At 40.5% G+C, this 12520-nt stretch overlaps 1 protein-coding gene across 1 annotated transcript; it reads left to right on the top strand.

Annotated features, from left to right (window-relative positions):
* The first annotated feature begins 305 nt into the window (after nt 1-305).
* Nucleotides 306-11665, top strand: notchl (notch receptor, like). Its single transcript, XM_053487380.1, has 11 exons — nt 306-538; nt 4158-4302; nt 4636-4977; nt 5988-6202; nt 6339-6663; nt 6982-7121; nt 7218-7276; nt 7952-8081; nt 9380-9477; nt 10094-10428; nt 10530-11665. Exons 1-11 carry the CDS (start codon nt 481-483, stop codon nt 11020-11022), a joined length of 2340 nt encoding a protein of 779 aa, XP_053343355.1. The 5' UTR covers nt 306-480; the 3' UTR covers nt 11023-11665.
* The last annotated feature ends 855 nt before the right edge of the window (nt 11666-12520 follow it).

The following is a 12520-nucleotide window of genomic DNA, read 5'->3' as shown; positions in this document are numbered from 1 at the left end:
CACTTTTTGTTGCAGTCTCTTACTACTCGTTTTGAAGAAATGTTGGCCAATTTGACCTTTTAGTTCAAGTTCAAACATGCACTTATTCCACAATGCTTAATGTCTGGACGTGTGGATAACTGACCTTTTTAGACTTCCTGAAATACAAATCTACAGGACTGCAACCTAGCCACAATATACACACACATATACACACACTCACACTCTAATTCATTTCCACACAGTGGCAGGAAATAGTCCAGATATCCGCAGAAAAAGAATGAGGGAGAAAATCAAGGAGGCGTGGACATAACCGTTCACACGGCTCTGTGTATGTTTGCATTGGGTCCAAGAGCTAAGACCAAAGGATTCAAAAAGATACACAGACTTGTGGAAAGCTTGCGGAGAAAGAGAGGAATTGCTTGTGGTTGGCATTACAGAGTGTGTCTACAAGAGTAAGGAAGAAAAAGGAGAAAAGCGACTTGGAATTGAACATTTAATATGGTTCTGGTGGAGGGTCTGATCTTCATGTTATGGCCCCTCAGCAGTTTATGTCATGGTAAGTCAAGATCAACTTGGATGGATGGATGAATGTTGTTGTTGGTCTTTCGGCTGCTCCCGGCAAGGGGTCGCCACAGCGGAATAAGATGGATGGATGGATGAAAGGATGAACAAATAGATGTATAGTGAAACAAGTGCATGGATGGATTTATGGATGGATGGAAAGAAATAGACGTAGGAAGGACCAATGGATGGATAAATTAATAGAGAGATGGATAAACAAAAAAAATTGGATAAAAGGACAGATATTTGGCTGGAAAGACAGACATATGAACAGATGTTTGGATGGACAGAAGGAAGGACAGATAAATACTAAAAGTGAAATAAATAGACAGATGGAATGAAGGAAAATAATGAATGATATATATTAATAAAGTAGGATGGATGGATGGATGGATGGATGGATGAAATAAAACAGGTGCATCTGAATAAAAAATTTTATTAAGTTATTAAATGATAGTTTGTATGAATGAATATGAAAGATAGATAGATGCATGAATGAATGGATGAATAGAAGAATGGGTAAGGGGTAGATGCATGGATCAATGCATAGTGTATAACAATTTAATGGAGAAAGTGTGTAAAGAAAAACTGTTGTATAAATTGAAAGAAAGGTGACTGTATAGATATTTTGGACAGACTTGTGATGAATGTACAGAAAAAACAGGAATGACAAGATGGACATGATCATGGATGGACAAATAAATAAAAAGAAGAATGAACCGACAGATACAAGGATGGATAAACAGATGAATAGATAGATAGATAGATAGATAGATAGATAGATAGATAGATAGATAGATAGATAGATAGATAGATAGATAGATGAAACTATTAAATGTTTATTAAAGGATAAAAAAAATAAGAAATGGAGAAATGATAGATTATGAATAGATGAATAGATGCATGCATACTTGTTATGGGCTCTTTCTTTTTAAGTTCCTATGTTTATTTTTCATTATTCTGCAATCATTAACATTTAAGCTAAAACTAGTCCAAGATGCATACATTATGAAATAAAAAAAACATTTATTTGCGGGCAAATAATCAGTTTGATTAAAATATGACTGTTTGTATATCTTTGCCTATTTGATTTAAATTTATATTAGCTATCTGAAATACTTTGACTTCAAGAACCCCACAGTAGCCCGTCCACTGTTTAGCGTTTATACACATACGAGCCCCATGACACCATGTCCCTTGTCCCATGTCCTGGTTAAAATCTTTTGTTTAAAGCCCCTGAAATTTAGTTTTGAAGCATCTCTATGAACCCAGGCAGCTTAATTATGTACTATGTGATTAAATACAAAGTGCTACAGCTAATTACATTTTTTTAGACAGCCTTTATAATTTTGCTTTGGAAAATAACATCCCCTTTAGCCTTGATCAGAATGAGAGGCTTCTTTTAGAATCGTGTGGTTAAAAAAGAATCATATTTACTTGCAAGTGTTTTAAAAGAATGATCCTACATTTTTTTATTATACTTCTTTGCAATATCCAGCTCTGGTTTTTCCTGTAAAAGACTTCATTGTCCTCCACACCTGTAAGCCTATTGTTCCCCTCCATTATGTTCATCATCACCACGGTGGCTGCCCTTCAGGCCTGACCCACTCCCACTCCACTCCGTTTCCTGTTGCTGCAGCCCTCTTCCGGTTCACCTTTCCTGTTTGTGTCAGAGCCTGAGTTTCCTGTTTCCCCTCCATCTCGGGCCAGTGACACGCCTTTTGTGGTGTTTGACCCTCTTTTTAAGCTACAGATTTTAGCTTGGTTCTTCACTTCTGCTTCTGTTTTTACTGTTCGAACAAGGGAGAAGATAAATACACAAACACAATACTCAGCACTTAGTGCACTGTTTTTACTTTGACATTCGCTAATAACGTTATTATCATGTAAAAACAATTAAGGACATGATACACTTCACCAGATGCACAAATACATACTTAGATACACCAATCAGCAATAATATTATGACCACCTGCGTAATATTGAGTAGGTCCCCATAGTGATGCGTTGTGTGCTTTCTATCACAATCAGCATTAACCTTCGCATCAATTTGAGTTGCAGTAGCACTTTTATTGGACCGGCCTTTGCTCCCCAAGTGCATCAGTAAACCTTAGCCGCCCATGACCCTGTCGCCGGTACACCTTGTTTTTTTTTTTTTTTCTTGGATCACTTTCAGTATGTCCTGAGCACTGCAGATCAGAAACATTCCACAAGAGCTGCAGTTTTGGAGTTGCACTGATACAGTCCTCTAGCCATCACTATTTGGCCCTTGTCCGTTCTCATGCTTGCCCATTTTTTCTGCTTCCAGCAGTTCAACTTCAATTAAGGTTCACTTGCAGCCCAACCTACCTTCAGCTGCCATTGTAACAAGATATTGAGAATATCTTTAAGATACGTTAAGAACGTCCAAAGTGACACATCTGTCCGTTGGTTGGTGCTGTGTTTTCATCATTCCTGTGACCTCTTACTAATTAGCAAAATTCAGTGCTAATTAGGTATGATGCTTTCAAGGAGTCACAAACCCAAACTCCTAATGCTAATGATTTCGGAGACCAATCCTACCTCGCTTATGGTCCGACGTTTCTTCTCTTCCTCCCTCACAAACTCAGTTTTTCTGTTTATGTTTAATTTGCAAAAGAGAAGAAAAAAATTATAGATATTCAGTGGGTTTTAGTAAATATGTCTAAAGATATTATAAAAAATAAAGTTTGGTAAAAAAAAAAAGTACAAGAGGTTATTAGTATCTGTGAATGCATGTCGCTAGTAAAGCTAGCATGCTTTGCTAATCAGACAGCAAATCTACTATAAAGTAAGAATAGTACAAGCCTTAGTTACATGAATAGTAATAGCAGAAGGAGTAATTATAATGGGACTAGTACCAGTAGTGGGTGGAATAAGTGTCGGCCGCTCAATAAGGGGCCCCTTGAAAAGCATGTGACTTGAGGCTGATCTCTGATTGGATATTTTCAAATCATCCTTGGGGTGCAGCACTGTGCGCCCCGAACCCTCTTACTTTTGTTCTTAGCGAATCAATATTGTTTTTAAATCTTTGGGCTCATGTGATTGGACCATTCTCAACGAGTCTTATTAACGGTCAGCAGATTGTTAGTTAATGTATTGAATAGTGATTGACGTAGAAGCAGCTAAATATGAGAGAAAATTTTGTAATTTCTTTGCTAAAATACCCCTTTGCAAGGCGATCGGGCGAAGAAAGAAAACAAGTTAGAGAGCTTGGACCTGATCTCCTAATTAAGCAGCAGTTAGATGATCGTGGCCGAGCTTACACTTGGTGCGTTTCCAGCACTTCTTATGGCAAGCGGAGCTGGCTGGTTGGAATATAATTATAGTAATAATATAGCTATAATTATAGTTATAATAGCCCTAGTAGTAGCAAAAGTAGTAGTTGTAATGTTAACTGAAGTAGCAGGGTACATACTGTAACAATTATAGTAAGTAGGTACACCAATCATCCTCAACACTGTAACATTTATTATCAATTATTTACCAATGGTGACAAGATTGGTGGCACAAGGCGAATCAACACAATACTGGGCTTAATGTCTGATCAGTGTATTTTGGATGCTTGAATTCTCTTGGGTTTGCTTTCTTTAAAGAATCACCAGGTGATCCATGGAGCAGCTGTCCAACAGATAAAATGTGCAAAGACAAGTTTGCGAATGGAGTATGCAATGAGGAATGTTCTGGCTCACAGTGTCTGAAAGACGGCTTTGACTGCCTCATGCCCAAAGAATCCTGCAAGTAATAATCTGATTATGTCTGCATATCAAAAATATACTAATATGTTTGCTTATACTGTGTATCGATCTGAAAGTTTGCATCCAAGACCAAGAACTGTTGTTTTCTATATCTGTCATGTAATACTGAAGCCTAGTCTAAGGAGACAAAAGTCTGGACTGACTTTCTCAGTTTGTTGACGCTAGGGAAGCTATAAGTAAACAAAAAAAAATGCTTTAAAAATAAATTGCTAACTTAAAATTATGTACAATTAGAAAAATGTCTTGGATGTGGACTTCTGAACTCACGTATAAAGAATGAAATAAATTACAATTTGTGATGCCTTTTTTCTTACAGGCCTGGGTACATTCAGTACTGCCGTGACCACTTCGACAATACGCAGTGCGAGAAGAGCTGCAACACTGCTCCCTGTGGGTGGGATGGTTCAGACTGTGTAAAAAACTACAAAAACAAGCGTCCCAACTGGGCCAAAGGAACGCTGATCCTGCATACAACAATTCCCTTACAAAAAGTGGCGTTGCAGAACAGTTCATTACTTTGGGCTCTTAGCATCCTGCTCCAAACCAGCGTCAAACTAAGAGGAGTGGTGCCACTACAGCCCAGTGCCAATTTCCTCACTATGGACGCACAACAGCTGATGGATTTGTACCAACAAGCGCCTAACTACAACAGCAACAGGTGACACCGTTACATTCTTGCATCTAATGTTGTGATAAATAGACTGGCTCTCTTAGTTCAATAGCTCTAGGGCCTTGACCCCAATAGTTCTGGAGCATTGACCGCTAGGGCCTTGCATGGGCCAATCATTCTGGTAATGATGGCTCAGTAATTAAAGCTATAATTTAGCCAAGAATAATCCAGTTTCCTCATGAACAATACTGTTGGTCAACAAAGAATTGGTTGTGACATACACCATATGGAAAAAAGTATTTGGCCAAACCAAATTAATTATTGAAGTTAGGTGCTTCAATTAATCAGGTCCCTTATCCCCAGTAAAGGGCAATCTTATTGCTTTAGCACACCAAGACGTCTTGGACAATGCTATGCTTCCAACTTTGTGGTAGAGGTTTGGGGAAGGCCTTTTTCTATTCCAACATGACTGTGCCCCAGTGCACAAAGCAAGGACTATAAAGACAAGGTTTGATGAGATCAAAACCTTGTTTGATGCCCGAACCCTGGAGTTCCCAGGAGCCCTGACCTCAACCCCATCATTCAACCTTTGGGATGAACTGGAATGGAGATTGCGAGCCAGGCCTTCTCATCCTGCATCAATGCCAGATCTCATAGATGCTCTACAGAATAAATTGGCATGAACTCCCACAGTACTCCAAAATTTTGTGGATGGCCTTCCAAAAAGAGTGGAAGCTGTTATTACAAAAGGGGGACTGACTCCATTTTGAAGTATATGTATTCGAATACAATGTCATTGCAGGTTTGACCATATAGTAAACCTAAATCTAAAACTAAAATGTTGTTTACACATAGAATTTGATTTATGTATAAAATTTTTACTCCTTCTAAACGTCTTATATTTTTCAAGGGTCTTGTTAAAAGACTCTGGCTAAGCTACTATTTGCTAACAGAGCCCACAAAAAAGAATAATGTTATTTCTATATACAAAATTACATCAGAAAAGTCATTCAGTCATTTAATAAATGTAATATTTTTTTCATTCTGCTGTAATACAGGACTTTATTGTTCCTACAAGTGGATAACAGGCCATGCTCCCAGCTACAGTTCTCTTGTTTTCCTTACGCATCGGAAGCAGCAGGTTTCCTAAATGCCATGCTGGAGTTGAACTCTGCCCCGGCCCACATCAAGCCTGAGATCCATGCACTCCTCAGCATCCGGGGCATTGATAAGGAGATCACAGTGGTCATACCGGCCATCAAGACTTCTGATGGTATGTTCGACCAACTGCAGTAAAACACAATTACAGAAGAATGTAACATTAATTGTGAAGAAAATGGTGTGAATACCTCAGAGCCATCATAGCCGTTTCCTTTGTCTTTCTATGTTGTCCATGCTTAATAATACAGGTTCTCCTGCATGGCTGTGGCCCGTGGTTGGCACTGCGGTGGGCATCGGGGTAGCACTGGCTGTAGTGGGACTTGCAGTACTGGTATGGATCTGGAAAAGACGGCAGAGAAGAGAACATGGAGACAGAGTGCGTCATAGATCTACTGTAACTGACAACAACAGTGAGAGCAAATCCTGGACACAACGGTCTTCTGAGGAGAACAAAAAGAATGGAAGGATAGCTAGGGAGAAGGACAAAAATGACATGAAAAAGAAGAAGAAGAAAGGGAAGGACCTGGGAAAGAAGCGCAGGGAACCACTCGGAGAGGATTCCATCCGTATGAGGTAAAGCTGCTTTTTGCTTTTATCTGTATCTTTGACTGGTACGGTAAACCAACAACTTCTCAGGCCTTTGTTTCTCAGGATATACAAGCAAAACTTTTAAAAGTGCAGTGTAGAGCTTGTGCTAAAGGTCATGAGAACGTTTCCTTGTGTACCAAAGACAAAAATAGCCTTTCCACCATTCTTCCTGTTCCCATCCTTTCACATAGGCTCTGGTTATCTCTAACTATGGTGTATTTAGCCAGCAAAACTCTTTTGATCTACCAGTCAAGCTGTGTGAGGAAACTGTGTTAACGTCTTCTGGACACATTACAACTGCAGGCCTCTTAAGAAGACGGTGGACATCGGCAGTGACACAGACGTGACCCAGAGCTCAATGGAGGACATTAGCAGGACAATCTGTGACCACAGATCTCCAGATCAGAAACATTTCAACATCAGTCACCAGCAAGTCCCCATAAGTAAGATATGTACCTCGGGTTTATGATCGGTTCACGTGTAGGTATGAGTTTCCCAGTCAAACATTTTACTTTTTGATTATTTGCTATAATTATCAGGTCCTCCAAGAAGGTGGGACAGGAACTCAATTCCTTCACAACAGAGGACCCCAAGCAATGTAAGTGTTCATCAGTTTCAAGAGTAAACAGAAAAGCAAAAAAAGCTTAATTAAAAGTAGATTTTATGGGCAGTAGAAATGGCAAGAAGTGGCACAGAGGTTTATCGATTAGCACTGTTGCCTCACAACTCCAAGGCCGGGGGCTCAAATCTTGACCCCATGTCCTGTGTGTGGAGTTTGGATGTTCTCCCCATGCTCAGTTTCTTCCTATAGGCATGCAAAACAGGTTGATTGGCATTTCCAAAATTGCTCATAGTGTGTATGAATGTATGCTCTGCCTTGTGGCATAAATTTCCCGGGATAGGCTCCAGGCTCCCTACGACCCTGCACAGTATAAGCGGTTGAGATAATAGATAGATGAGGAGATCGGAATCACTGTGCATTATGGTGCAGTTGTTTCCAGTATCATTGGTATTCTGTATTCTAGTTAACACTGTTTGTCATTTGAATCTAGAGTACTAACATGCTGCCTGCTAAAACAACCGTCCTTTGTCAATTAGCACTCCACACCAGGCATCATGATCATTAGACATCAGATCACACATCATATATACGTTGATTAATCCGAGCCATTGTGTCATTCATGAAGTATAACCAATTTAGGAGGTTTAACCTTAACAGGAAGTAATCATTATCCCATATATAATCTGGTCATTTCGGTCTTTTCCACCACAGTCAGCTCCAGTGCAATGGTGCGGACCTGACGGCTCTGTGGTTCTGATCCGAGCTGTCAGGAGTGGCCTCGATCGGGTGGTGCTGGAGCTCCTTAGAGCTGGGGTGCCTGTCAACAACACCGACCACACCGGTAATTATCACTTTCCTAAAATCTAACTAAGGTTCTGTCAAATGGAGGTAACAAGAGGAACAGTTGTATCCATCAAAGATATATCAAAATCATGGTTCCTCTCTAGCTCTTTATGCCAATCCTTATCTGCGAAATATTTGTTTGGGTAGTTCTGTTTTACACTATATGGCCAAAAGGTATGTTGACACCTGACCATCACAACCACATGTCCCCATTTGAAAACCATTGAGCTGATCTATCCATTCCTGCAATAGCAGCCTCAACTTACATTTTCCACTAGATTTTAAAACACAGCTGTGGGAATTTGAGCTCATTCAGCCACAAGAGCATTTGTGAGGTTGGATGAGGAAGACTGGAGAGCAGTCAGTGCTCCAATTCATCCCAAAAGCTGTTCAGTGTAGTTGAGGCCAATGCTTTGTGCAGGCAGCTCTGAATCTTCAACACCAACCATCAGCAAATCAACATCAGCAAATTATGTGTTTATGGACCTCAGTTTGGCCTGAAACGAGGTCCAGTAAAAGGTGCCCACATATTTTTGGCCCTATAGTTTATTTGCCTTTTAAAGCCCTAGTCACACACAAAATAGTTGAAAACACAGTTAAGGCTGCTTTAAATTGTACTGTAGATGTGAAAAGTTTATAACCCTTTTCTGTAAATTTTTTTGTACCATGAAATTCATATCTGATCACTTGCTCCCGCCAACCTTTCCAATTCTGTATTTATTTATTTTTTGGTTGGGTTCTTCAGGATCCTTCTTCTGAAGATCACCTTAACTGTACATATCACTAGCTTGTATTTTTAATGATTAGACGTAGACTGTCCAGATTGATGCAGTGACTCCTGACTGGGGTGTTAAACGTCTACACAGAAGTGGCTTCATGGGTAGATGGGGAGTAACATGCATTTCTCTGGTCTCCCCATTTCCTCCTCCTCTTCCTCTGTCCTTTCCTGCTTCATCTGCCTTCTTACTCCTCCACGGGCTGTCAGAACCCTTAATCCCTGCTGATGATTCTGAGCAAAGTTAACGCGCTGTGGCGTGTTTAGTGTACATACATTTATAATTGCTTCCGTTGCTCTGCTTTGTCTCACCGAAGGCCTTTTGCAAGCTATTCTTGTGTAGCCAGTACCATTCACAACTACCTCCACTTTCTTCAAATAGCACTATAGCCATATTACTTTAAATTTTCCTTCTAACTCCCTTATACTACTGCATGCTTGCTTCTGTCTGCTTCTTTGTGTGTGATGGAGCCTCTTCTTTCCTGTATTTCCCTCCTCTCTAAATTCACTCTCTCTGCCAGGGAGATCCGCCCTGCACTGGGCATGCTCAGTAAACCACCTCTCATTAGCTCGGACACTGATACGTTACGGCGCTGCTGTGGACATGCAGGATCACAAGGTAAAACAACCTGCTTTTTCCCCTCTACTACTAGACACTATAGGGACAAAGGTATTTAGCCAAACCTGTAATGACATTGTATCCAAATACATATACTTCAGTATGGAGTTGGTCCACCTTTTGCAGCTATGACAGCTTCTACTCCTCTTAGAAGGCTGTCCACAAGATTTTGGAGTGTTTCTGTGGAATTCGTGCCCATTCATTCTGTAGAGCATTTATGAGGTCAGGCACTGATGTTGGACAGGAAGGCCTGGCTCGAAATCTCCGTTCCAGTTTATCCTGAAAGTGCTCGATGGGGTTGAGGTCAGGGCTCTGTGTTAGGGCCAGTCAAGTACTTTAAAACCGAACTCATCAAACCATGTCTTTATAGTCCCTTGCTTTGTGCTCTGGGGCTCAGTCTTGTTGGAATAGAAAAGGGCTTTCCCCAAACTGTAGCATTGTCCAAGATGTCTTGGTATGCTGAGGCATTAAGATTGCCCTTAACTGCGGATAAGGGGCCTGATTGAAACAGCTGAATTCAATAATTAACAGGGTTGGCCAAATACTTTTGTCTGTACAGTATATTTCAAGGTAGATTTGGTTTGTACTTGAAATCCAGGGCATGTTCCATTTCTAGGGTGAGACAGCTCTGTTTCTATCAGCTCTCCATGGCTGCTACGACACAGCCAGGTTCCTCCTACTAAATGGCGCCAATCAGGAGCTGGCAGACCGTAGGGGGCGTCGGCCAATAGATGTGGCCCAGGAAGGATTCCGCCATCAGATCCTTGAGCTTCTACTGGCCCACCGGGTCCACCAGAGCCCGTATCCTGTGGCCCAAACTACTGAGGTGCTATGGGATGATCGCACGTACATGTATTCTCCATGGGTGGCGTCGCCTCCATGCCTGCCAGGAAGGAGCTCTTCGTTTTCTGGAGTTGTAGCACCCAGGGAGATGTCTTCACCCCAGCCCAGGTAAAGTTGCGAATTTATGGTAACACATTGGCAAACTTCGACAAAAACTATACTCATCATTAACTATGCTATATTGCTTTATGTTGTTTTTTTGTCAACAGTGACTGGCAATATATGACACCTCAAAGCTGGCGGCCACTGACAAACCAATCCACGACGGCACTAGTCAGCCCCAGGATCCTTAGCCGCCCATCACGTCCAATCAGCACTCTGCAGGAAGTGACCTCAGAGGCAGAGGATGAGGAAAGAGATGGAGCACATCAAGTCATCAGAGCGACAACACCCCACTTCCTGTGTCCTCAGCCAGCACCCCGGCAACGTTCGTTCTCCTGCACACAACCTGCTCTGCAGCGCCGCCTAAGCGCCAACCAACCAGAGCCAGGAGTCAACGACCTGCCGGAGAAACTAGCTAACGAGCAAGTGGAAGTAGTGGTCGTACCCCACCCTAAGCCAAGCTCCAGCAAATCCGAGAGCAGAAGTGCAGGGATGGTGTCTAACACAGACTCTGGGAGAGAGAGGAAAAAGAGCTGCGAGACAAAAAGTCAAACTCAAGTGGTCAATACCGAACCCAGGTCAATTCAGACTGTTATGTGATCGCAACAGATTTTCATGAAGCTATGGATTGCAAAAAGTTTCAAGTTTAATTCCATTACCCAGCACTTTATTTTTTTTATACAGAGCTAATGCATGTCTATATTTTTTAAAACTACACTAAATACAATACACTTCGTTTTAGCAGTCAGTCGAATTCATGCAAAAAACATTAAAAAAAATAAAAAAAGCTACATATGCTAAATGCACTCTATTTTTTTACTTTAAGTAATGCATTTTTGAAATTATTTTTTACAAATTGACAGGTAAATATTATTGATGTATTATTTCATTCAAGTTTTTACTTTTGGAAATGTTTGTGTATTAAAATGTTACATGAAATTTTTATATATAACTTTTTCTAGTTTAATTAAAATTGTATTTAGCTCCAAGATGGCTTTTGCTTATTTTTTTTTTATTGATCTGGCGTTTATAAAATTAACCTCTTTAAGCTGTACTGTATGTTATATAGTTGCTTTAATGTTAGCCCTATTAATTTCATCACATGAAAGAAATTATGCATAATTTTGCAAATGGTTTCCATAACTAACTAAGAGAAGAACCAATGCTGGTGTATTTGGGCTTTTGTAGTCAGTTGTATGTATTATATAATAATAATAACCCTTTTTTATTAACCCTGTATGAAGTGTCAAATTTTTTGTAAAATAAACTTGTGTTTGTTCAACTTTTTAAAATGTCTCATCTCATAAACTTAACTACTGTGTTTCAATGGAGTATTTTAAAAGCATGTTGTTTCTCATTCACATAACAGTGTCTGAAGAAAATCAGGTTGATTCAATGTTGAAACAATCATTATTAGTGGTGTTGTTGGTCTTTCGGCTGCTCCCGGCAAGGGGTCACCACAGCGAAATATCCAGTCCGCACAACAACTTGGCACAGGTTTTACGCCCTTCCCGGATGCCCTTCCTGAGACAACCCTCCCATTTTATCCGGGCTTGGGACCGGCACTGCATCCAGTGGCTGGGGTTTGGGCACTGGCTGGGAATCGAACCCGGGCCTTCCGCATGGCAGGCGAAACACCTACCACTGTGCCACCTGCGAAATTACAAGTTTCATTACCCTTTCATTGATAAACAATTTATTTTACAAGGGCTGTTCAAGTCAAACTGAACAAATTTGCTGATGGTTGATGTTGGGACTTTCAATGGTGCAGAATACCAGAACACAGTTACGAGTTAAAAAAAACAAACAAAAAAAAAAACGCTCATTTCTCTATATAATCCCCTGCTACACTACACTTAGCCCAGTGTTTTACTAGTGCTTGGATACCACCAAGGTAAAAAAAGTTCTCTCAGTGATCTAAAACACCAACCTCCCATAAACTGTTTTAATAGAACCAACATGTAGAAATGGTTTGGAGTGAGGTTAGGACTGAACAGGATCATGGACATACAGCCTTCTTGTTTTACTGCAATCAAGAGTCCAATCACCATACTGTACTTGATGTCTTTTATAAACATTGATCACCTTCATTCACCAG

Source organism: Clarias gariepinus, chromosome 26 (genome assembly GCF_024256425.1).
Source record: "Clarias gariepinus isolate MV-2021 ecotype Netherlands chromosome 26, CGAR_prim_01v2, whole genome shotgun sequence".
Taxonomy (NCBI): domain Eukaryota; kingdom Metazoa; phylum Chordata; class Actinopteri; order Siluriformes; family Clariidae; genus Clarias; species Clarias gariepinus.
The sequence above is the reverse complement of the archived record's forward strand: the minus strand, read 5'-3'. Positions and strand labels throughout refer to the sequence as shown.

Excerpts from the sequence above, each read along its gene's own strand:
- notchl (XM_053487380.1), top strand. The coding sequence starts at position 481 with ATGGTTCTGGTGGAGGGTCTGATCTTCATGTTATGGCCCCTCAGCAGT. Across the intron at positions 7,122-7,217 it reads TCACCAGCAAGTCCCCATAA|GTCCTCCAAGAAGGTGGGAC; the intron begins GTAAGATATGTA and ends TATAATTATCAG. Across the intron at positions 8,082-9,379 it reads CAACAACACCGACCACACCG|GGAGATCCGCCCTGCACTGG; the intron begins GTAATTATCACT and ends TCTCTCTGCCAG.